Here is a 27534-nt window from a genome sequence, read left to right as displayed (position 1 = left end):
GATTTTACTAGGGGCTGGTTATGTAGGTACCCTCTGACTAGCACGTACTAAGATTCCAGATTCCCAGAAGGAAATCAGGTATTCAGCACAAATCACATTGTTTATACTGTCTAGGTGCAGTAAACTGTCTTAATAATTTAGGAAGCCATTCAAATGCCAAGTTCCCAAATGCCAGCCAAGGGCCAACCTTGCAAGCAAGCCCTGGCCTGCTATGTTAACTCTTTTGTGCAGACTTCTGCTCTATAATAATTAGACATGTAGTTATTTTATATAAGGGACAATATATTTTGAAATACTGAAAGAGATTGTAACAAAATCAAATGGTACAGAACAGAGTTTATCATGATCACAAAGGATTTCTGGGAAAAAAAAATCATTCAAGTGTTCTTTTGAGAAAAATATGATGCCATTGTCAAGTATACTTAACTACTAGCAAATATTAAGGCTCTATAACTTGATCTTGTAGAGGAAAGAAGCATTTGTTCCTCTCTACATTATTTGAAGTTCAGATTTGAGTACTAGAATTCTTGCCATTTCCATGAATATAATGTCTAGGTTTTTTTGCTCATTAATTATTTTTGCCAGGGAAAATACTGTCTAATTTAAACTAAGAAACTAAAATAGCAGCTGCCCTATATATATACAGATAGGTATATTAACATTAGGGACTCATGAGAAAATCAATTGAGTTAAGGAAAGATCTTTTAGATATAACTCTATTAAAATCTGTAGGTCAAATGCCGAGGCAGAAGACAGTCTTTAAAGTGTAATCCTGATGCTTGGAAAAAACAATGCAAGGAACTATTGAGCCTCATTTATGAACGTGAAGACTCAGAGCCATTTCGACAGCCAGCCGATCTTCTTTCTTACCCAGTAAGCATACAGTTGTTTAAATAATTGTCAGTATGATAATTTCCCATAAATGTCCATGCTAAAATCTAGATAAGAGCAATTTTCTCACCTCTCCTTTCTTTTTTTCCAGTCTTTTGATTGTGAAAGTAGTAGTGTGATTAGTGTGATTTTTTAAAAAATGCCATTGTGTCTTCAGTGTGTAAATTATACAGTTGTAAAACAAGAATTTGAATCAGAATTCATTTGCTGTTCTTTCCGACTTTTATTTCAGATGTTTATTTAATACATTTTACTAACCTTGAATACACCTCTGTACACTGTAGATGTTTGGTGACATGTCAATCCTATGTAATTTATGCTGAATGTGTTATCAATATGGCCACTTAGAGTAACCAGTATACCAGTATGACTTTTCTTTACTTTTCTTTTTTTTATTTCATATATATATTTTTTATTATACTTTAAGTTATAGGGTACATGTGCACAATGTGCAGGTTTGTTACATATGTATACATATGCCATGTTGGTGTGTTGGTGTGCTGCACCCATTAACTCATCATTTACATTAGGTATATCTCCTAATGCTATCCCTCCCCTCTCCCCCAACCCGCAACAGGCACCGGTGTGTGATGTTCCCCTTCCTGTGTTCAAGTGTTCTCATTGTTTAATTCCCACCTATGAGTGAGAACATGCGGTGTTTGGTTTTTTGTGGGAACATGCGGTGTTTGGTTTTTTGTCCTTGCGATAGTTTGCTGAGAATGATGGTTTCCAGCTTCATCCATGTCCCAACCCAAATGTCCAACAATGATAGACTGGATTAAGAAAATGTGGCACATATACACCATGGAATACTATGCAGCCATAAAAAATGATGAGTTCATGTCCTTTGTAGGGACTTTTCTTTTCAATAAAGGTAAAAGGATGAGAACTTTGATTGTAGGATTTCTTTTCTGGGGGTGTATCTATTCATTGAAGTAGTATAGATAGCAAATCTATTTTAACTTTCTCAGATAAGAGGTACAGCACTATTTTAGAAATACATCGGACCATCCTATGAGCTTACTACACATTGGTCTTCTCTGTATACTGTAGATCTCAGTTGGGAAAAAATGTCATTCAAGTAAGGAACGAGATTGTGTTCAACAGAACTTGTTTGCTTGTAGGGAGTTTGGGTAAAATAAATTAGTCTTGTGTTTTTCATAGCAAAGGAGAATGATGAATGTACAATTCCTTCACCTTAAAGTACAGCCGATAAAAATATGATTACAGTGTATGGATCTTTGAGACTTAAGTCATAATTGTATTACCCGTCTTGATATTTTGTTATAGTTGTCTGGAAACCAGTATATGTTCTTTACCCTAATAGGGTCATCAGGAGCAAGAGGGAGAATCCTCAGAGTCTGTTGTTCCAGAAAGACAACAAGATTCATCTCTTTCTGAGGTAGGCCTGGTAGTCTCTTAAAAGACATACTGATTGTTTTTACTTTCTAAACTCTCCATACTGTACATGAATCTTTTATAGTTTGTAAAGACTGCCTTCTAACTCTGCTCCCTTTTTACCTTTGTTTGATTTTTTGTTCATTTATTTTTTTGTTCCTCTTTCTGAATCAACATGTGTTCTCAAGATTGTTCTTTGTATCCTCCTTGTAAATGTTTACTTTTTTATGTAGATCTGAAGCTACTGCAGCAGAATAGAAAACATCAATTACACAATATAATTGTGTCTGTATTGCAGCTGATTATTCCCACTGGGACTTCATTCAGCGAGCAGGCTGAGTCTTTTAAATTTTGGTCATCATACTACACAAGTTCTAACATAAGCCATACTGTGTTAGAATACACTTCTGTTTTTTTATGATTTAAGAAAACAAGATATGTTTAGAATGTTTGTCATTTCTTCTCATACTTTGAAAAATATTTTCTCTCTTTTTATAATACCATTTATCTGCCCCTTCTGGCTTTTTGGCTTTTTCCTAGGAGGGAAATGTGGAGATTTTACTTCTTGATGATTCTAAATACAATAAGGGATCTAATACTGAGTATGGTTTTCACTCTGAAACTTGTTTTTGAGGCTTGTAGCATATATAGGAATTAAATTTCAGATGTAACTCCATCTGATAACCCTTGGAAAATCTTTACTGGATTTAGGTTAAAATGAAATCTTTCCTCTTCCCTAATCAAAATCAAATGAATTATGGACCTATAAGATGGAAGACCTTCGATGAAGCCAAAGGTATCACCTTGATTTAAAATCAAGAAGGAGAAAGGCACAAACATGACCAATTTGACCTTGACCCCTTAACTAATGACACTTAAGTAGAATGTTCTCATAGCAAGGAATCGTGGAAATAATGTGCCTAATTTGTAGAGTGGAACAATTTAATGATATGTGAATAATCCCATCTTTTATCATTAAACAGTGTGCTGGGGTTTTGGAGGTTGTATCAGCCTTTAAGCAAGACATGGACGCTGTAGAGATGAAGCCAACGGCTATGGATTTTCTATTCTTTACCTTCAGAGTTATTTACGGTTATTACTGTGGTGTGAGGGCTAAGGCTTTCCCACAGACTTCTGCTGTTTTTATGAGCCACCAAAAGATGTTTTGGGGTTGTGGGGAGGTAGTTGGCACATTGAAAAGCAATGTGTTTATTTCATGGTGGATCGTAGTAGGTGATACCAATTTTAGTCCCATTGTATTCCTTAATATTGCTATGCAGTTTGAGTATTTAATAACACATTCTTCTTTGTAGGATTATCAAGATGTTATAGATACTCCTGTGGACTTCAGCACTGTGAAAGAAACTTTGGAAGCAGGAAACTATGGTAGTCCTCTGGAATTTTATAAGGATGTTCGCCAAATATTCAACAACTCCAAAGCTTATACCTCTAATAAAAAGTCAAGGGTATGATTATTAGTTGGGTTAATTATCAGGCAGTTTTCTTTAACCAGTTACTGAAAATTGATCCTCAGTATCTTTTTTGAAACATGGATTGCTTGTTAGGCATGCATAAAGATACATTTAGCAGTCTTTCTGAAATTAACCACCTTTTCCTTTCTCTTACTTGTCTCTTTACTCTTTAGTAATAAATATTTATAGGTACCAGAGAAAAAACAAGGAGAGGAGAAGTAGTAATTTAAGTACATTTTAATATGTCTAATAAGTGACTTAATAAATAGAAAGGTGATTGACAGTGTTGATTTATGTGAAATATTTTTATTAGCTCTGAACATGTATGTTCCATTTATTCTAACAAATAATGAACCATCTTGCAAGTTGTAACTGCTTATTTATACTCACATTTAATATTTTCCCTATATTTTGTCAGAACTTGAAATATATTGAGAATAGAAAAATAGTAATTAAGTTTTTCTTTTGAAATCACTGGTATCTGATTAGCTTTTAATCAATTGCACAGTAAACATATACTTGCCTACTTCCACTTTATGGAAAATGCATTTCCACTAATTTATGCAAACATAATTTGTTTGCACTTGCTTCCCCCCGCCCCCCCATCCTGATTCCTAGAGTAACATTTTCTATAGAAAGTTTGGGAAACATAGAGAAGTATAAAGAAGAAAACAAAAATCACCTGTGAAACCTATCACCTATTTTTACTTACAGTTACTGTTTACGTCCAGGATTTTCTATATTAACACATATATCTACGTATGCTTATAAATTCTTTAAAATAGTAGATTTCATATTTTGAAGCATTTTTTGTTATTTAAGTATTATGAATGTTTTCCTGTATCATCATGACTCTGAAAACAAGGTTTTTAATGGTATTCTGTTGTGTGGTTGTTTTATGTTATACTAACCAGTGTTCTTTGGCTAGGGATATAGGTTGTTTCCAGTTATTCATTTTACATGAATAATGCTATGGGTAATATCTTTAACATTATTGAATATATTTTTATGTATATAATTCTGTGATATTTCCTTAGGACAAATTCCCAGAAGTAAAATTACTAGCCAAAGGGTGTGTGTATCTTTAAGGTTTTTTTGTACAGACTGCATATTGTCCTTTAGAATGCTGTTTCAATTTACATTCTCTTTTGCATTGTATCAGAGTCTTTTTTTCCCTACCCTTTAGAACATTGAATACTATATTTGAAAAACATTTATTTTTAGGTGAAAATGGTATCTTACTTTAGTTATTTGAGAAGAGTTTTTCAAGTGAACAAATATTTTATCTGTAATGATGATGCTTAATATTGGTCTAGGCATGTTTATACCTTTTTTTAAAATATAAAACTAGTTAAGACTATATAATTTCTGCTTTCTCAGATCTATAGCATGATGCTGCGATTATCTGCCTTATTTGAAAGTCATATCAAAAATATCATCTCTGAATATAAGTCAGCAATCCAGAGTCAGAAGAGGAGAAGGCCACGGTACAGAAAACGTCTAAGAAGCAGCAGCAGTTCATTATCTAGTAGTGGAGCACCTAGGTATCATTACATTGATGCAGCAATTTTTGTTCTCAAAGCATTTTGTATGTATTACCTAATTTGTGAAAGTTTATGAATAGTTTGAGGAGATCCCAAGAGGTCTTTTTTGTTTGTTTGTTTCCTAAACTCTTATGCCTATGTAGAGTTAGTAATCAAAAGCACTATTTATGTGGGTTTTACTATCCCAGAAACTTTTTTTAAATTTTAATGATTGAAGTTTCACTGTCAAATTATCTATTTCATGAATTTTAGGGCATTTCCTTTTTGGTCAGCTAATACCTGACCTTGATACCTCTTGATACCTCTTTGTATCATACTGTCTATCATAATATGTTGCTAACAGAAAAAAAAATGCTCGTTGTTACATATTTTTACTTCTAGCCCAAAAGGGAAGCAGAAACAAATGAAGTTGCAGCCTAAAAATGACCAGAATACCTCAGTATCTTATGCCAGGACTAGCTCTCCTTTCTCATCTCCTGGTAAATATGTCTTTTGTTTTTGGTGTTCTGTATCTCGGTTTAATTCTGATATTAAGGATATAGAAGAGGCAGCATGGTTTATAGTGCAAAGAACAATGGATTTAGATTTTTAAAGGTTGTGTTTTATTCCCAGTTCTACTTGCTAGTTTTGTGTCCCCGAGTATGACATTAGGCCATATGATTCATTTTCTTTATTAGACTACATGAAAAGTCTCTTAGTTTTAAAATTTTATGATTAAATGATTAATGTCTATAATGTCTCAGAGCACTTACCTACAATATATTTACCAACATAATATTTGAAAATTTATGATGTGCAATTGGACAAGTTTTTCTGACATTCAACCCTTTGTTCTCAAAATATTCATATTGTTTTCTTAGAGAAACTTATAATTTTGGTGTTAGAATAAAATAACAGAGATATGGTTTCAAAAAGTAGCCTGTTTAACTTTCCTGAAAACATGATAATTATGTTAGTATTAAAATCTTTTAAAATGCAAGTTTCAGATGCTGCTGAAGGGCTTTCACTATATCTACTTGATGATGAGCCAGATGGGCCATTTTCTTCATCGACCTTCGGTGGATATAGCCGAAGTGGAAATAGCCATGACCCAGGGAAAGCCAAATCATTTCGGAATAGAGTTTTGCCAGTTAAACAAGGTAGGAAATAAATATAGGACAAGACATTTATTATTTATTTCTTTATGATAGCAGATAAATCATTTAAAAGCTGACATGTTGACATACTAAAAACTAGTATATCCTTATAGTTAATGAGAATTTTGTCACGTATGAGTCAGCATTTCATATTCATAACTGAGAACAGGCCATTAGCAGATTTCCAATAGCTATTTTCAAATGTATTTTAGTCTTAAAATGTAAAATGGGGCCAGGCATGGTGGCTCACACCTGTAATTCCAGCACTTTAGGAAGCTGAGGTGGGAGGATCACTTGAGGCCAGGAGATGGAGATCAGCCTGGACAACAAAGCAAGACCTAATCTCTACAAAAAAAAAAAAAAAAAAAAAAGGAGCCACATGTGGTGGCACACAACTCGCACCTACTCAGGAAGCTGAGGTGGGAGGAGCGCTTGAGCCAGGAGTAGGAGACTACAGTGAGCTGTGATTGTGCCATTGCACTCCAGCCTGTGTGACAGAGTGAGACTCTGTCTCAAAAATAAATAAATAAAATAAAAGGAATTGGGAGAAAAAAAAGCTAAATGAAGAGTTCTTTCCCCAAGCACATGAAGACACATTTAGGATTTTTCATATTTTTCATATTAATAAGAAAGGAGAGTTTCCAAAGTCATCTTTAAATAGGTCTCATATTTTTGTGGCCCACTACAGTAAAAATATGAGTCTGGGCTGAGAAATGGGCCTTCTTTCAGTCAATAATCGCTTCTACCACCTTCCTTAAGGTTTTCCAGTTATATAAGTCAGATGTCCTCTTCCTTAGGGGCCTGCTATATCACAAAGTAAGTGGTTTTCAGACTGTGCCCTGCCCATTTCTGGGGCATCCACAAAAGTACTTCAGGCATTCTCAGAAGAACCTTCTGCATTTAACCAGACAGTCCTGTTTGTTATTTCATATAAGGAGATGCTATTTTACTTTTTATTAGGAGAAAAATGTTCACTGCTTAAAAAGAAACACTGACCTAATTCATTATGTGCATCTATCTTGGACCATACAAGGGACATCAATTATCATAAATATTTGAAGTTTATTGTTACTCAAACTTTCTTCTTAGACTTAGTCCTATATTAGGGACCTTGAATGTATTCAGAGAAAGTTCTAACATGTTCAGCTATTTGAAGTTTGTGAAGAATGGTTAATACGCTTTTACAAATAATTTTATTGGAATATAGATTTTATTTTATATACATTTTAATGCAGGATTAAGTAGCTTATCCTTTGTTATTTAACCATCAAATAACTTAAAAATAGGCTTTTCTGAAGATATTTTATAGTGGCTATGTAAGAAATATTGAAACATATTTGATTACTTGAAAATAATTAGTGCCTTTGTTTTTCCCAATTTATATCTTTAGTGTCTCCTCTGATCTTGTATACTTATGCCATTGCCTTTTTTCATTTTACCCTTCCTTCCACTGCCAAGATTAACTCATGCTTCCTTCATCTATTTTGTTTTTCCCATCCACAGAGTCGTTTGTCCTTTATAGTACGGTGTCTGTCCCGACCACCCTTCAATAGCTGTTCTCACACTCATTAGTACTCTTCAGTAGCCAACTAGTGTCTTTTTTTAGTTTTTAACTTCTCAATCTCTGTATCATTGCATGTCGTTGACTACCTTCTCTATGAACTCTACTTGTAAGCTTCTATACTCTATTGATTAGCTTATATCTCTTATTTCTGTTTCTTCTTTGACTCTACTGCTCTGTATTTACAGTTTACCACTGTTTTTTGTTTGTTTTTGTCTTCCACAAATAAAGGAATCTAATGACTGCATCTGTCATCTTGATGTGATGACTCTCCAAATGCATATTCAGAGCTTAAATATCTCTTTATTCTATTAGAATAATTTCCAAGTGCTTCCTTAAAAAATAAAAAAATAAAAATCTTCGGTTGCTTATGTTTGCATCTCAAACTTGGTTCTTTTTCGGTGCTCACTATTTTAGTTAATGGCATAACCATCTTTCTTGCCACCCAGCTTAAAATCTCACAGTGTTTTTCGACTCTTCATTTATCGCTCATACCTAGTCAGTTGCCAAGTTTTGTGAATTCCACAACTCTTTAATACCACTTAAATCTTCTATATAGTTTCTACTGCTATCACCTTAGTCTCCAGCCTAAAGTATTAGTCAGCTTGGGTTTCCATAACAAGATACCACAGACTGGGTGGCTTAAACAGCAGACATTCATCTTCTCACAGAGCTGGAGGCTCAGTCCAATGTCAAAGTGCCATATGGGTGGGTACCTGATAAGGGCTTTTTCCCTGGCTTCTATATGTCCACCTTCTTGCTTTGTCCTCACGTGGCCTTGCCTCTACAGAGAGACAGAGGGAAATACCTCTAGTATCTCTTCCTCTTCCTGTAAGAGCATCAGTCCTGTTGAGTTATAGTCCCACCCATATAACCTCATTTAACCTTAATTACCTCCCTAAATGCCCTAATCTCCAACTGCAGTCACTTCGGGGGTTAAGGCTTCCACATATTAATTTTGAAGGGACACAATTCAGTCCATAACACCCAGACTTATTAGATTAATCTCGTAATTATCTACAGCCCTAGTCTTACTTCTTTTCAATTCTTCCAGTCAGTTCTCATTTCCTTCCTACCCCACTGGCTGGTCCTCCATTTTCTTTGTTGGTTCTTCTTTATCTTTAAATGTTTGAACATCTCAGGTCTCTGTCTTCAGCCACCTTGTCTCTCTTTACTTACTCACTCAGTGAGCTCTCCTAGTTCTCATTACCCTAAATATTATCTCTTTACTAAAAATTTCCGCAATTATTCTCCAGCTCCACCCTCTCCCATGAGCTCCAGACTGGTATATCTACCTGCTCTTTATTTCTTTTTATTAAAAAAAAAGTCTTTTCTTGGATCTCTGTCAACATCTAAAATGGAATCTTGAGCCCTGCTCAAACCTGTTGCTCCTTCAGTGTTCTCTACTTTGGCAAAATATCTCTACCATTCACCCAGTTGCTTTGGCCATAAAACCTAGGAGTCAGTCTTCATTCTGTGCTTGACACTTGACATATAGTCTGTCAGCAAGTCCTATCAGTTCAACCTTTGAAATGAAAGGTTTCTCTAGAAGGAAATATTCCAAATATAATCACTTATAATCACATCTATTGACATATCCTTTATCATGTCTTACCTAGAATACTGCAGTGAATGCCCAACTGGTCTCTCCTTCCACTTTCAGTGTTGCCTCCCCTGTGATCTTTTTTATATACAGCAACCGTACTATTTTAAAAGTGTAAATCAGATTCTTTCTCCAGCTTAACTCTCCACTGGCACTCATCTCCTACTACTCACTGTTTTTCTATTCCACTCTGGTTATACTGGCTTGCTTTCTGTTCCCTCCTCTGGAATGTTCTTTCCCTACATCTGACTTCATTCAGTTATTTCTTCTAATACTACCTGTGTAGAGAAGTCTTCCCTATCTAAAATACACTCCCTTCTACACATATACACTCTTTTTTTAATCCTCTTTATAACATGTCTGTGTGAAATTTTATTATTAGTTTATTCACTTTATTATCTTTCAAGGTATTCCCACTAAAATATAAATTCCAAGAGCGAGGACTGTCCCTTTCATTGCCATATTCAAAGCTTCTAGCAATGCCTTGCTAATAGTAGATAATGAATAAAAATTTATTGACCGAATGAATGAAACTATACTAATTAGTGTTCTCAGGTAATTCTTCCTGAAGTAGGCCCTTAAAACTTCTGCCTAAACCTCATTGCCATCATTCCACCCCCATATTCTCCTCCCCCTCCCAAAAAAGCAGACAAAAATAAATACTTTAATATCTTCTATTTTGAAGAAATTTAAGTTCTTACTCTGACACCCTCCATGATTGTATTCCACATATTTTTGGGAACTGTAGACTGTTTTTGAACCTAAATAACCATTTTGTCAATGTCAAAGCTTAACTATTAAAAATCATTCATTTTAATTTAGATCACTCCCTTGATGGACCCATTACAAATGGTGATGGCAGAGAGCCCCGGACAGGAATCAAGAGAAAACTACTTAGTGCATCAGAAGAAGATGAAAACATGGGAGGAGAAGATAAAGAGAAAAAAGAAACAAAAGAGAAATCTCATTTATCCACCTCAGAGAGTGGAGAGTTAGGATCCAGTTTAAGTTCTGAAAGTACCTGTGGTTCTGACTCTGACTCTGAATCAACTTCCAGAACAGATCAAGATTACGTAGATGGAGACCATGATTATAGCAAATTCATACAAACCAGACCTAAAAGAAAACTCAGAAAGCAACATGGCAATGGAAAAAGAAATTGGAAGACCAGAGGCACAGGAGGAAGAGGCAGATGGGGAAGATGGGGTAGATGGAGTAGAGGAGGCAGAGGAAGAGGAGGCAGGGGACGAGGGAGTCGAGGAAGAGGTGGAGGTGGCACTAGGGGGAGGGGAAGAGGGAGAGGAGGAAGAGGTGCTTCTAGAGGAGCTACCAGAGCCAAACGAGCACGTATGGCAGATGATGAATTTGATACCATGTTTTCAGGACGTTTCAGTAGACTGCCTCGAATTAAAACAAGAAACCAAGGCAGGAGGACTGTTTTATATAATGATGATTCTGATAATGACAATTTTGTGTCCACTGAGGATCCTCTGAATCTTGGTACATCCAGATCAGGCAGAGTGCGTAAAATGACAGAAAAAGCCAGGGTTAGCCATCTCATGGGATGGAATTATTAACAGTTAATAAATTTAGAATAACTTAAAAAATTCAATGGCCTTCTACTGCAGGGAATTTACCAGGAAATCTACAAAGCAAGTTGTGTGGGGACTTCTGCTTCCTTTCACATTGGTGCTTTTCCATTTATGCCAGTATACATTTGTTTCAAGACTTTTGATCTCCACACTTCATTTGTTCAAATAAGCCTTACTCATTAGGCCTTAAATTAAAAGAAATTCTGCCCACACACACACACACACACACACACACACACACACACACACACACACACACACACACACACACACGAAACACAACACAGACACTACAGATTTACTACATTAAAGGAGCATTCAGCTTCTTAAGAGTAGCATGACATTTTTATCTCAATAGAATAGCCCTCTTTTGCTTTTGTATCACAGAAGTATAGCACCTTCTTACAGAGTTTTATATAGTTTGTTTTTGCCATTTTGATTCCTATACCCAGTAATAATAACTTTTGCACAATACACCAATCCTAAAGGCAGCTATTAAATGTTTACAGTTTCTATATTGTAAGAGCGATCTGGATTATTTTACTCTTCCCAGGCCAAACTTTCATGACTTGTACTGAACTGAAGTATATATTTATACTACAGTTTTTTTGGGGGTGGGGGGATCTTGATATGCTTTTCATTGATTTGCATAATTCACGTTAAAGGTGAGAAAGGGTTGGTGCCTTGTAAATATGTAGCAGATCTTCGTGGTGTGTTCTGATGTGTGCATTAACTTTATTAAAAAAGAATACTTGAGGTATCAATCTAGACAAGGTGCCAAATGCAAAAGTTTCCCGCATCATTTTTTTTCCTATCACATTTTATTGCATTAATAGAATTTGTGTAGCTTAAATAACTTAAACATTTGAAAAATCCTCATCCACAAAGAACAACTTCTTTGAACAGTAGCTCAGCTACCTCTTAACTACAACTACTGGAAACATTAAGGAAAATAGATGCTGTTATTCCTTACTGACTAAGGAGAAATAGAACAAGCGTAGTAGGAATGAGTACCCATAAGTTATAAGCTGAGAGGTTGTTAATAATTGTATTGGTTCTCAAATTAATAATTGTAATTAACAAAGTTTCATAAGTATAGTATGCTCTACCACCTTAGGCTTTCTTAGAACACATTTGTGTAAGTAGACTTGGGCTACTGCTTATATATTTCTGCTCCACTTACCATTTAACAGCTGTGAGTTTCTGATTTTCATTTGAATCTTAAAATTTAACAAAGCACCTGGTTTGATTTGGAATGTTTTGGCTAGCTAGTATTATGAATCAACTTATAGATTCTGCTCATATCATTCCAAAGGGTTCTTCCGTTCTAGTCTTTCAGGAAAGAACCTTATTGCACTGCACACTCATGTTGTGAATCATTATTTTATAGATAAAAAACATCTTTAAAAACCCTTATTATCTTGTTTACAGCAGTAGAGTGCACATGGTTCCGTAAGTGAGCTTGAATTCTAAGGTCAGTTTTACTCCCCAGATTTAATATTACAGATTTGTTCATTTATTAGATACTTACATTTCTGAGGTAAGAGGGATAATAGCAATTTCTGTTTCTGTAACAGCAAATTTGTTGCACTTAGATCAGACTCATGGGATAAAACAGACTTCTTAGTGTATACCTAGCTATCCCAGGATATTTCTTAAGCTAATGTGTTTGTCTCATGCTTTCAATCATTTCATGCATCTGAAAACCCTTAAGCGCAGAGGAAGGCGTACACACATAAAACTTTGCTTTTTTGGTAGGGTCGGCAGTAGGGTTATTCTTGGACTAACATCTTTAAGCAGTTTTCACTTGCAGTAGAAATGATGTTCAGGCTTTAAGAGAAAGTATTGTTGTGAATTGTTAATGGCACTAACTTCTGTTACTAGACAGCAGACCAAGCTATTTTTTTGTTGTAGTCTGTTTTTCACTAAACCAAAACTACTTCTGGTTGTAACTCAGCTGCCACTTTAAACCATAGTAGAGATTCAAAACGTTCCTATTTGAAACTACATTTGATTTTTGTTAAAATGTGCTGTTTCGGTTATTTATCTCTTGGGCATTTAGACTAAATTGTGCCTGTATTCCTGAAATCAATAATACTTTGGCTTATCCTGATCTAAGTAACATAGTTACTTAAATTCCTGGATATACCCAAATATAGATCACATGTATCGTTTTAGTGTGAAATTTTTTGTTGACATTCTTCTATGAAGAGCTGACCTCTTGAAATGTAGAAGAATTGACATTTGTGTGATTTTGGCTATCTGGAGCTTTATTTATAATTTATTTTGAAAAATAAAAATGCCACATTTATTTCCCAAATGTCAAGATTTTCTAGAATTAGATAATTAGAATAATAAGGCTGAAGACATTTTAAAGCATATTTTATATGTAGTGAAATACTGTGAAAATATTAGTGAACAGCATTTTGCTGTAATGTTTATTTCAGTTATTAAGATTTAAAGTTAGTCATCAGGGTATGTTAGATAAACATAGTTATCATTTATTAAACAAACAGATAATTTTCTGTTTGCATGCAAATTATTTTAATAAGTGTGAAAATAAAAGTTTGGAAGATAGTATTTTTACTTTTATATCTGGACTTTTTTTTCCCCCCAATTTACACTTTGCTTTCTTGTAATACCACCTCCTGTGAATGTGTTGTAATTAGTATCACATTGATTACTTTATCATTTTAATTTCTTTGAGGCCCTTTAATCCTATGTAAAATCTGGGTCCAGCCATAGCAAAGCAAGTACAAAATGAACAAAGAATTTTGAAGAAAAGCCTAAATCTTAAATTGCTAAGAAAAACCACTGTTATATTTAGGCCCATGAGAGCATATACATGTATAAACCTAATCCTATGCTAGATATGAATAGTCAGTGAGCTGTAATATTTCTCATAAATGCTAATAATGTTTAAATTCCCAGCTTTAAGATCTTAGTGTGTGTATATATTTATAAAATCTGAATTGTGTGTTTCTTCTATGGCTTACTGTGTGTTTCTCTTTCAGCAATAGGATGCTCTCTAAAACATTCACTAGCCTACTAGCCTAATTACTAAATTTTTGTATATGTGTGTTTGTGCACTTGTATGTGTGTAAAGTTTTTTCCCCAACTTGACACACCTTATCTCAGACATTCAAAAAAAGAGAACATTTTGTATGGAGGACAGTCTGCCAACTTTTTGCCTCTCTACAGCTCTTAGCCTGTATATTTACTGCTTGATCATCCATTTCATTATACCTTCTAGATAACCAATCCAGGTTTTGTCATATACCTGTGTCCCTCTATTCTTTTTATTTCCCTTTTTAATTTTTTTTCTTCTTTTTTTTCCCTCCCCAGAAATCAGGCTTGTGTTGGAATTCTTCTCTATAATACTTTGTTTCACCCAGATGCAAAGTAACAAAGTAACTGAGTAAAATTATAAATCTCATTCTGCACAACTGTGTGCTCAGATATTTAACTCAGCCTTCTAATACTTTTAAGTACCTTTCTGTTATTTATCTTTTTGTTGTTTTTGTTTTAATCCCATAGATTGTCATCAGACAATAATAGAGTGATTGAAAGAGAAAGATATAAATGCCACTTCTGACTTCTTGATAAAACTTTTTTGAGCATTTTTCAAAAATTTGTATGTTTGTGGTAATGGGGAATTAAACACCTTTTACTAGCTGATGTATGTTGGAAATCATTTTATGTACATTTACCAACTGGTACTTATCTTCAAGTTGGAATTTTCACATCCATAAAAGGGAGACTTGCATCATATATAATTTTCAGTATACTTTGCTGTCCAGCCTTTTAAACAATTACAGTAACATTTTGAGTTCTGAGATGAATAGTTCTAGGGGAAGGGATGGAACTTTTGACATGTAAAGTCCATTGTTTTAAATGCTAACCCCATCCCCAATATTTTTGTGGAACGTGAGGCTTTATGAAAGGTTTATCAGAAATAGAATATTCTAAAGTCACTTTTATGGCTTATTTCAAAAATTAGTGTGAAAGTATTTTCATGCTTTTTTGTTTCTCATCTTTTAGCAAAGCTTCTTTTCCAAGTTTCAATTAAATTGCAATATAAAATTAAGTTTTTTTCACGGTGCTACATTTTGTGGAATATGGGTAGCACTCAGGTTTCTTTCTTTTCTCTTTTCTTTTCTCCTTCCTTCCTTCCTTCTTCCTTCCTTCCTTCATTCCTCCCTCCCTCTCTTCCTTCCCTCCTTCCTTCCTTCCTCACCTCAGCCTCCCAAAGTGCTGGGATTACAGGCGTGAGCCACCGTGCCCGGCCTGTATACCCTTATTCTTGATTATTTCTTTTTTTCATCTTTTCAATCCTGCTTACTTTTATCCTCACTTTTCTTTCTGCCATGAAAACCGCACCTAATTTACCACACTTAAGATTGGCAGTTTTTGATTCATTGATGGGAGAAGTATAGTAGAAAGGCCCTGCAGTTTAGAATTAAGTTGTGTTTGTTTGTTTACATGTGTGTCCATTTCTTCTAAGTTAAATCTAGAATGTGAGACTTTGACATATAAAAGCATGATAAGTATTTTCTTAAAAAATAAAACTATTGATGCATAATGAAACCACCATTGGTAATTGAATTTTAAAATGATATGCAAAAATATTTAGAAATCCAGTTGGGAAATGTGTTTTTGCGTATGTCACCAGATAGATACACATTAGGCAGTACTACAAATGTTAATTCTTAAACAATACTGTGGTGATGGCAATCAGTAATTTATTTCTTTGTCCTGTAACTTATCATTCTTGTCTTTTGTAATCTCTTACACAGTATTAACATAACTGTACCTTTTTTTTTGTTCTTGGTATCCATACATTTTAAGATGGAAAATCAGTTCATAGTTGATATGATATTGTATATGGGCAAAATGTCCGTTAAACTAAAATTCAGTAAAAAAGGTAATCTAAACTGGCTTGATTTATAAAAGATGTTTTGTTTGGCAGTTATCAGTCATTATAAGCAATTATCTTCAAAGACAAAAAAACTGGACTAATTTGTTGCCATTCTTTATGGGATGTTTACAATAAAATTCCAAGTTGTTTGGAATCAATTGCACTCTTGCTGCTTTATGCCTTAATTTATGTACCAGAGAAAAATAATTAACCAGAAGAAAGAAATATGGAGTTACTTATTCAGCTTTAGAGATTGTAACATGTAACTCTTAGGTCTTTCTTGTTTCTTTGTCATAGACTATTTTATCACTATTATTTTTTAATCTGAGAAACTAGGATGCTTCTTCCTATCAAAGAAAAGGTTTTGTTTTTTGTTTTCATCTTAGACATTGCAAATATTCTTTGGGTCACTTTTAGGATAATAAATATGATGTTTACACTTTAAATGTGGGCTGCTTGGTGCATTCAATAACAGCCTGCAAAGCATTTGTCAACATTTTGTTTTGCAGAGCTTTTCAAAATGAATAGATCTCTAATATATTTATGACATAACTTTTAACAGCTGAGTTATATATCCCTGACATTTTAAAATATATAGTCAGATTTACCTACACTGTAAATGGTGCTTTAATTCAGTGTAAGTGTAGGAGAGAGAGAAGTGAGGTGAGATGATCTGAATGTTCTAACAGGAACATTCATAACCTATATAGTTACCCAGAATTTGTCTCCCAGTGGCAAACATTCCACTAGGTTGAAGATAAATAAGCTGGCCAAAGACTGGACTGTATCTTTGATATATATACTGTGTATTTTGTGTATTTAGAATAAAAAAAATGCATTTAGGAAAAAAGTAGCCTGATTTTTTACAATATTCAGAGATTGAAGTGGAGATAAGTTGTTTGGTATTTTTATTTAGTTGCTTAATTGGTTAGAGATAGCCCTCTTTAAGGATATAAAAATCTTACATTAAAAATGTTTGGTTAAGGCTAGGCACAGTGACTCACGTTTATAATCTCAGCATTTTGGGAGGCCATGGTGGGAGGATTATTTGAGCCCAGGAGTTCAAGACCAGCCTGGGCAGCATAGTGAGACACCGTATCCACAAAACAATTTTTTTTTTTAATTAGCTGGGCATGGTTGTGTATGCCTGTAAGTCCCAGGTACTTGGAAGACAGGTGGGAGGATCACTTGAGCCTGGGAGGAGGTCAAGGCTGCAGTGAGCTGTGATCATGCCACTGCACTCCAGCCTGGGGATCCATTTTTTTCCAAGTTGAGAAGGTCAAGAAAAAGGTGCTCTCTATCCTCTCTCAATTATATGTTCTTGACAATTTAAAGCTACTTTACAAAAATGTGCAAAATAAAACCAATATATTGAGCCTGTGAGTTGATCTTTTGAATGGGATTTTTGGTGGGATAGTTAAGCCTATACGCTTACAGTTGCTTTCTCAGGTCATTTATATAGATACTTAAGGGCTTTTTAATGCTACAAGACACAGGTAGACCAAACAATAATATTAAATGAAGTAAACTTTTTGTGGTATCGATTTTTTCCCCAAAGTTCTAGGGAAACATTTTCCTTTCCTTTCTATGTAACTTTAATAGATTTTTCTTTGCCATCTGTGACAATTGCCTTAATGAAGTTCTTATTTACAGATTATAAACATCTAATTATAATTATAAAATCTCATAATTTTAATTATTCTAGATATCTAATTTTAACAGTTATTAATTAACAAATTAATATTTAATTTGATGTTGGAGACTTAAAAGTCTTTCTGATTCTAGTATTAATTTTGAATTAAATTTTGAATTGCCGCCTTGCCTGGTCAGCATCTTTGCAGTTCTCTTCAATTTTATAAGTTTTGTAAGTAAATATATGAAGAAATAAAAACATTTTAAATTCTTTAATTTAGGTGACTAATATTAATTGATGGAGCTTATTCATTTTTAAGGATTTTTGTGGTTGATTTTTGTCATGTTGCAAGTCTAGTTAGAATTTGTATAACAACATGTTAATTTGTATTGGCAATTTTGTATAGTCGGTTAAGTAATTTAAGTCAAGGAAACTGCTAACATGTTCCCTCCTCCCTTGGCTTTTAAAAAAAGCTTACAATATGTTTAAATGAAATTTGCATAACAAATTGTGTAATAGATCATTTGAAAAGTACTGTTTTGTTACCCTTGAGTATTATTCATCTAAAATATTAATAATGAAGTGCTGGTAGTTCTGAATTATTTCCGTATATTAAATTTTAATTTATAAATTAGATTCAATATTGTTTATAAAACAAGTGTTTTTGTCTAGTCTGACCCTATAGAGCAAAAAATATGCCCATGATATCTCATAGTCATGAAATTACCAAGTAATCCTTTTACTTTTGTAGATTTGTGTTCACTTTTATTCTAAATGTGGTTAGTCTTTTTCATAAGAAAAAGAAGTTACTAAAACAAAACAGTAGTTGAAGGTTGTGGTACATACATTTTTGCTTTCCAGTTTTCTCAAAAATTTAAGACTGCTGAATACAACGACAATTTTTTAACACTAAAAATACCTTTTATAACTTTGCTTATAAGTATTCAAGCAGAAATTCTCAGAGAATTATCTGAGATAATGAGCCACATTCTTTCTCTAAACATGTGTTGGTATCTCCTTCAAAAAAGATGTTCACCAGTGGGCAGTTGTAGCCTGTTCTCTTCATATTAGTGATAAGAAATGGCTTAAAAAAAAAAAAAGACTAGACTGTTGCTATCTAGATTTGTTCACTTTTTTATTCATTCATTCAGCATTTACTGAGTGTCTTCTATGTGCCAAGCACTATAATTTTATAAAGAGCTTTACAGTTCACAAAGTCCATAATCTCAATAATCAGAATGACATCAGTTAATTTCATTTTTCAGATAAGAAAGATGAGTTTTGGTGAAATCAAGTAATTTGCCTAAGCCTACATGGCTAGTAACTAGAAAAGCCTTGATTCGTCCAGCATATCTGCTTCCAGGTTTCTAGTCTTAACTTTTATATCTTACTAATAAGATGTTTTGTTCTTTCTTCCCAATCTCTATGAAATGGAGACTTCTAAGTCATGCCTGTGTATCTTGAAAATAACATTTCTTTTTGCTTCTGGCTCAGATCTTTAATAAAGAGGACCTTGAGATATGGATCTTCAAACATCTTAGTGCTTTGGAATTTTTAAAACTACCAGGTTTGGAAGTAGAAAAATGATTGAAGCTCAAATGATTGAATTGTATATCTTACACACTCTTACAAAAAGGTAAATGCCCAAGAAAAGTGTAGAGAATTTACTCCTATCTTATTTTGAAGATTAATTGTGCTAATGTACACAAATGTGCTTTGCAATGTGTGACTTTGAAGAATGATCTGTTTTTCAGTCTTCCCTACTCTATGCTTCCTTGCCAGTGCAAAACCTTGAACTTTGAGTTCAAACGGGTTTCAGGTACAGTTCTGAGAGAATGCAACAGGGTTCCTGACTTAATCCCTAAGTTTAATTTAGGGCTTTTGTTTTGGGGTGTTCTTACTTTACATCCTTTGAACTGTCTCTCAGTTTTACTCGTTATTTAATGTGTCACTCCTCTTCTCTTCTCTTTTTGAGACGGAGTTTCGCTCTTGTCACCCAGGCTGGAGTGCAATGACGTGATCTCGGCTCACTGCAACCTCCGCCTCCTGTGTTCAAGCGATTCTTCTGCCTTCAGCCTCCCAAGTAGCTGGGATTACAAGTGTGTGCCACCACACCCAGCTAATTTTTGTATTTTTAGTAGAGATGGGGTTTCACCACATTGGCCAGGCTGGTCTCAAACTCCTGACCTCAGGTGATCTGCCCTCCTCGGCCTCCCAAAGTGTGAAATTACAGGCATGAGCCACCGCGACAGTCCAGTGTCACTCTTTCTTTACACCAATACATATACCAGTCCTTTGGAAACATTTTAATTATTTGTGGGTTTTTTTTTTTCTAATTAATATTTTGGGACAGGAGTGTTGGTCGGCAGAGGTTGAGTGGCCCTATAAATACAGTAAAGTGAACTTGAACCACTGCTGATTTAAATTTTTTTATAACTATTCTGTCACAGTATATGTGGTTATTAGGGGTTTTTAGGGGGAAACGTTTCAAGTAGCTTACAGACTCGTGCATTTGCTCTCTTTATTCTCAAGAAATGGGGTTTTGCAGTGGTCCTTGAGAAGACATTAGGCCTGCTCAAGTTGCCTTTGGTTCATAGCATTTATGTTAGTGTCATTCATATTTCACAATGCCATCTTTTCTCCTCTCCTAAACAACTTCCGCTTGGTCTGATCGTCATCCAAGGAAAAGTGTTGGCTTTCAGCAGATAGACTATTGAATTACGTCAACAAAGATCTCTGTAAAAATCAAACAGGGAATAGAAAATCAAGTATATTAATTGGATTTGTTTTTCTAGCTAGATAAAGCACAGCAGGTTTGACTAGCTGATTATACCTACACTAATCTTTGCTTGTATTAGGAGAACATAAGCTAGAAATCTAGGTCAGAGCTTTGTTCTGTGGTTAGGTACTGTCATGCAGCCTTGCTTATATTCCTCACAATGTGTATTTCAATGGAAGTAGCCTGACCTGGAGTCAGGTACTGTGGTTATTATGAGAGTGAAGGGGATAAGGGAAGCCTTTGAGATCTTTCTAGGAACCATGTTAACTAGAGGAGAGAAGAGAATAGGGTTTGAAGGATTAATGAGGAATGAAATTCCGTAGTGTTCAGGGTTTGGATGTCAGTGCCTTCAATGAGCACGGCAGCCTCAGATCACTGGAAACAGGTTTGAGGAAGGCCTCACATAAGTTTTGGGGTTTTTTATTGTTGTGTTGTTTTTTGTTTGTTTGTTTTGTTTTGTTTTTTGGTAGAGGTGCAGGTGCGTGAAGGGAGAATTTGCAGAAGGATTCTTGGTGGGGATAGGGACATGTTAATGTTATAATTATTGCATTAATAATAATAGTTATGTTTCTTGAGGTCTCAAACCTATTAGGTATTATTGTTAACGCTTTTTTACAGACGAGGAAACTGGGGTTTAGAAAGGCAATGGAATTGACCAGAGATCACATTGCTGTTATAATGGCAGGATTTATACTCAGATATGTTTCCAAAACCTGTTTGCTTAACTGTTATATATGCCACTTCTCATCGGGCTAGTTTTAGTACTAGCTGTTGGAGACTTGCTGAGTGGCTTTAGCCAAGTTCCTTGTTCTCCTTGGTTTCAGTTATCTTTAGTTGTATAAGGCTGAAGTTGATCACTAAATGATTTCCAAAGTCTTTATTTCTATTCTTTAAAATTTCTAGCTTATCCTTTCTTTATGCACCTTCCTAGTCTAACATACTTCCATTGGAGGTTCGATTTTCTTATAATCTTTATAAGCTCTGTATCCTACTTGTTAAAGTTATTTATTTGAAGGCAAATATCCCATATGAACTGCTTTAGATTTCTGTTTTCATAAGAAAGGCTTATTAAATTCAATTTAGGAAGTGTAAAAGTCATTGGAAAGATTGACTTCTGTCATGACCGTGAAGAACTCCAATGACTCACTCCTCAGTGAAACTTGTGGAAACTATGTTTTAAGAAACACAAGCCTCTGGAGATGGTCCACAGGGCAAGCAACAAGAGAATCTGTGAAAATTTAGTAAGAAAGGTGAGAATCTGTGGCATTTGAACCAAGACTACTCTCTTTATTTTCATCGCATCTCAGACTTCACTCTAAACTGCTTCAGCCAAGAACACAAGGTATACTCTGTCCCCGGAAGCTTGCCATTGCCCCCATAACCAGCTCCAGAACCCTGGCTCAGACATTTTGTCTGGGGGGAGAAGCAGACCATAAAACATACAGCTTCTAATCTCTTTCCAAAGGAATTGACTTTAGTCACAACAGGACTTAAGAGCGCTCTTTAAGAGCAATGGAGATTGTGGAGAAAGGCAAGTGAAGAGATTCAACCCACAGACTATGTATGTAGACAAGCTAGTTTGCCGGAAAGAACCAAGGAATAAGACAGTTGGGAGGAGTCCTCCTAGGGTCAGAACAATATCAAACACTGACCAAAAACTATTCCTTCAAAAGAACAAGCATTTAATTGGATTTGTTTAGAGCATTTTATGCCACAGGGCATTATTGAAAACAATTAAGTAATCAGTTTGTAACTAGTGGATTCTAACATCTGGGTGTGGGCATGGAAAGAGAGGAAGAGACCCCTACCCAAGCCACTGTCATCCCAGTTGGGCATACCGGAAGATGAGCCTCCCTGAGGAGCAACGTTACACTCTTAACACCTGGGAAGATAAAGAGACTTCAATAAAATAATCCAGCCTTTTACTAAACACATAAGCAAATAAAAATACCAAGCATGGAGGGTTAGGGGTGTCAGTACCAAGAGTCACTAAAATACATTATCTAAAAATCCAATTTCCCACAAAATAGTCATAAGATGTAGAAAATGAAAAGTGAAAATGGCAGAAGTAAATCCAGCTATATAAATAATGAAATGTGAATGGATTAAATGATCTAATCAAAAGGCAGATTTTAATGAAACATTTTTTTAAAAAAAAAACTCATTTACAGGAGACATTTTAGATTTAAATATACAAATAAGTGAAAAGTAAAAGAATGGCAAAGAAACATACAATGCAAGCAGCAATCACAAGAAAGGTAGAATATGGTAAATACAAGCAGTAGACTTTAAAACAAAAACTTAGAAAGAATTCCATTTATAATAAAAGGTTCAGTCACTCAGGGAGAAAAAAACAACTATGAATATATGTACCTAACAGCAGAGCTCCCAAAAAGTGGACAGAATTGAAGGAGAAATAGATAGTTCAGCAATAATATTTGGGAACTCAATACCCCACTTTTAATAATGTATAGAATAGGAAGAAAATTAACAAGGATATAAAAGGCTTTAACGACACTATAATCCAACTATACCTAACAGGCATGGAACACTCCACCCAAGAACAGCAGAATACACATTCTGAAGTGCATGTGGTATATTCTTTGGAATATACTGTACGCAAGACCATAAAACAAGCTTTGATAGATTTAAAAGGATCAGAATTATACGAAGTATATTCTACCACAGTGCAATAAAATTAGAAACTAATAACAGGAGGAACTTGGGAAATTTAAAAATAATGTGGAAGTTAAACAACACACTCCAACAGATCAAAGAAAAACCGTAAGGGAAATCAGAAAATACCATAGTCCACCAATATCTGTGATTTTGCTTTCCTCAGTTACCCATAGTCAACTGTGATCTGAAAATATTAAATGGAAGATTCCAGAAATAAATAACTCATAAGTTTTACATTGCATGCCCTTCTGAGTAGTGTGACAAAATCTTACACATCCCACTCTGTCCTGCCCAGGATGCGAATCATTTATTTGTTCAGCATATCCATGTTGTATATGATACCCACCCATAGTCACTTCGTAGCTGTTATCAGATACTATGTATCTATCTATCTATCTATCTATCTATCTATCTATCTATCTATCTATCTATCTATATGGTTTGGTACTCTCTGGTTTCAGGCATCCACTTGGGGTTCTGGAATGTATCCCCTGTGAATAAGAGAGGATTACTGTACATTGAGAGAAACAAAAATACATATACCAAGACTTAGGGGATCAGCAAAAACAGGGCTGAGAGGGAAATTTATAGTAGCAAGTACCTATATATAAAAGGAAGAAAGTTGTGAAATCAATAACCTACCTTTCCAGCTTAGAAAATTAGAAAAAAATGGAGAAAACTAAACCTAAAGCAAGCAGAAAGAAGGAAATAAGAGCAGAAATAAAAGAATGAAATAGAGAACAGAAAGCAGTAAGGAATGTTACACAAAGAGACTCAAATTATTAAAATCGGAAATGTAGGACAGAACATCACTACTTACCTCACAGAAAGTAAAAGGCTTATTAGAGAATACTGAGAACAATGGTATATTAGTCTGGTAGGGCTGACATAACAAGATACTGTAGACTGGGTGGCTTAAACAGCAGGCATTTATTTTGTCACATTCTGGAGGCTTGAAGTCCAAAGTGCTGACAGGGTTGGTTTCTCCTGAGGCCTCTCCCTATGACATGCAGATAGCCACTTTCTTACTGTATTCTTACATGACATTTTCTCTGTGTGCATGTGCACACACACACACAAGTCTGGTGTCTCTTCCTCCTCTTATAAAGACACTAGTCATTGGGGTAGGGCCACAGCCTTATGACCTCATTTAACCTTAATTACCTCATAAAAGTTTTTATCTTCAAACACAGTCATATTGGGGGTTAGGACTTCAACATGTGAATTTATGTAGAACACAATTCAGTCTATAACAGCATGCCAACAAATTCGATAACGGAAAAAAAATAGATAAATTCCTAGAAAGAAACAAACTGTTAAAACTGACTAAAAATAAAATAGAAAGTCTGAATAGACCTATACCAAGTAAAGACACTGAATTAATCATTTTAAAACTCCAAAAAAAAAAAAACCCCAGTCCTAGATGGCTTTGCTGGCGAATTCTACCAAGTGTTTTTTTTTTTTTCTTTTTTAAACACCAATTCTTCACAACTATCGCAGAAAATATAAGAGAAAGGAATGTTTTCCAACTAATTACATGACACCAGTATTGTGCTGATACCAAATCTAACAAAGACATTACAAGAAAATTACAGGCCAATAGTCTTTTGACTATAGACACAAAAGTCATCAAAAATACTAGCAAACAAAATCCAGTAACATATAAAAAGTATGTATACTATGACCAAGTGGGATTATACTAGAAAGACAGATTGGTTTAAAATATGAAAATCAATCAATGTAATATACCATACTAAAATAAAATCAAAATCACATAATCATATCATTAGAATCAAAAAAAGCACTTGATAAAGTTCAACAGTGTTCATGATAAACACTTGCAGCAAACTAGGAATAGAAGGAAACTTCCTCAAAAGATAAAGAGCACCTATGAAAAATTCATAGCAAGTAACATACTTAATAGTGAAATACTGAATACTTTCCTTTTAAGATCAAGGGATCTCCTTAAGACAGGATTTCTGGTCTCACTACTTATATTCAATAGTGTCTGAGGTTCTAACATCAGCAATTAAAAAAAGAAATAGTAGGCAGAATGGAAAGGAAGTAAAACTATTTGCAGGTGACGTGATCTTATATAGTGGAAAATCTTAAAGAATGCATGAAAAATGTTTTAGAACAAATGAACAAGTATGCCAAGCTTGCATGATACATGAGCAAGATGCAAAAATCAGTTATTTATTTGCTTCAGCAGTGAAGAATCCAAAAATGAAATCAAGAAAGCCATTCCCTTTACAATAGCATGAAAAAGGGTACAATACTTAGAAATAAGCTTAGCAAAATAAGTGCAAGACCTGTAGACTGAGAATTACAAAACATTGTTGAATGAAATTAAAGAATACCTAAATAAATGGAAAGTCATTCCATGTTTATGGTTTGGAAGACATGATATTGTTAAGATGGTGATGCCCCACATTGACCTATAGATTCAACACAATCTCTAGCCAAATTCTAGCTGGCTGTTTTTGCAAAACCTGCAGAAATTGATATGGAAATGCAAGGAACTCAGAATAGCCAAAACAATCCTGAAAAGAAAAACAGAGTTGGAAGACTCACACTCCCCAAGTTCAATCCTTACTAAAATCTACTATAAGGAACACTATGTGGTACTGATATAAAGATGGACATATAGATCAATGGGACAAAACTGAGAATCAGAAAATAGCCCACACATCTATGATTAATTGATTTTTGATAGTGGCACTGACAATTCAATGGGGGAAATGAATAGTCCTTTCAACAAATTTTGTTGTGACAACTGGATAACCAGATGCAAAATAAAAGAAAATAAAATAAGTTGGACCACTACATCACACCACATATAAAAATTAACTGAAAATAGATCAAAGACCTAAAGGTAAGAGCTAAAACTGTAAAACGCTTTGAAGAAAACCCTGGTATAAATACTTGTTATCTTAGATTAGGCAATGGTTTCTTAGGTGTGACACCTAAGACACAACCAAAGGAAAAAAATATAAATTGGACTCCATCAAAATTAATGACTTTTGTGCATCAAAGAACGCTATCAGGAAAGTGAAAACCCAAAAATGGGAGAAGATGCAAATCATATATCTGATAAGGGTCTAGTTTCCAGAATATATGTGAAGAACTTAAATCTCAACCACAAAAAGATAACCCAATTTACAAATGGGCAAATAATTTGAATAAACATTTTTCCAAAGAACATAAACAAATGGCCAATAGTTACATGAAAAGTTGCTTAGTATTATTAATCATTAGGGAAATGCAAATCAAAACCACAATGAGATACCACTTTTCATCCAGTAGGATGGCTACAATAAAAAAGACAATGACAAATATTGATGAGGATATGGAGTAGTTGGGACCCTCATACCTTGCTGATGAGAAGGTAAAATCGTGCAGCCACTTTGGAAAACAGTTTGGCAGCTCCTGAAAAAGTTAAACTGAGTTACCATATACCCAAGAGAACTATAAACATAAGTCCGCACAAAAAGTTGTACACAAGATGGGCATTGTGGCACATGCCTGTAGTCCCAGTTACTTGGGAGGCTGAGGTGGAAGGATTGCTTAAGCCCGGGAGATTGAGGCTGCAGTGAGCCATAATCGCGCCACTGCACTCCAGCCTGAGCAACAGAGCAGGACCCTGTCACACACACATACACACACACACACACAGCTGTACACAAAAGTTCACAGCAATATTATTCATAATAACCAAAAAATACAAACAACTCAATGTCCATGAACTGGTGAGTAAACAAAATGTGGTATACTCATACAAGGGAATATTATTTATCCTAAAAAAGATTGAAGTACTGATACATGCTACAACATGGATGAACCTTGAAAATATTATGCTAAGTGAAATAAGCCAGTCACAAAAGGCCACATATTGTATGATTTCACTTACAGTTGTCCCTTGGTGTACATGGGGGATTGGTTCCAGGACTGCCTGAGTAGAGCCAAATCCGCACATAATCAAGTCCTAGAGTTGGCCCTCAGGAAGCTGCATATATGAAAAGTTGACCCTCTATATATGTGGGTTTTGCATTCTGTGAATACTGCATTTTTGATCCATGTTTGGTTGAAAAAAAAATCCGCATATAAGTGGACCGGAGCAGTTCAAACCCGTGTTATTCAAGGGTCAACTGTATAGTAAATGTACAGAATAGACAAAGGTATATATAGAGAAAGTAGATTAGTGGTTGCCAAGAGCTGGGGTGGAGGGGATGGGGATGTGCTAATAGGCTTTGTGTTTCTTTTGGGGGTCATTAAAATGTTCTATAATTAGATTATGGTAATGGTTGTACAACTGTAAATATAATGAA

The 27534-nt window shown here is 34.7% G+C and overlaps 1 protein-coding gene across 3 annotated transcripts in view; it reads left to right on the top strand.

Annotated features, from left to right (window-relative positions):
- Positions 1–16273, top strand: part of BRWD3 (bromodomain and WD repeat domain containing 3) — a 132218-nt gene extending 115945 nt beyond the window's left edge. For 2 of the 3 annotated variants that reach the window (XM_024240891.2, XM_054544774.1), the window contains 7 exons: positions 733–873; positions 2219–2293; positions 3603–3755; positions 5142–5305; positions 5687–5784; positions 6286–6444; positions 10428–16273. In XM_024240891.2, coding sequence (XP_024096659.1) covers positions 733–873; positions 2219–2293; positions 3603–3755; positions 5142–5305; positions 5687–5784; positions 6286–6444; positions 10428–11182 — 1545 coding nt within the window. In that variant the 3' untranslated portion in view covers positions 11183–16273. The remainder of the gene's footprint in view (positions 1–732; positions 874–2218; positions 2294–3602; positions 3756–5141; positions 5306–5686; positions 5785–6285; positions 6445–10427) is intronic. The other variant, XM_054544773.1, reaches the window with a different exon arrangement.
- Positions 16274–27534: the final 11261 nt, after the last annotated feature.

This window comes from Pongo abelii, chromosome X, assembly GCF_028885655.2.
Source record: "Pongo abelii isolate AG06213 chromosome X, NHGRI_mPonAbe1-v2.0_pri, whole genome shotgun sequence".
Taxonomy (NCBI): domain Eukaryota; kingdom Metazoa; phylum Chordata; class Mammalia; order Primates; family Hominidae; genus Pongo; species Pongo abelii.
The sequence above is the reverse complement of the archived record's forward strand: the minus strand, read 5'-3'. Positions and strand labels throughout refer to the sequence as shown.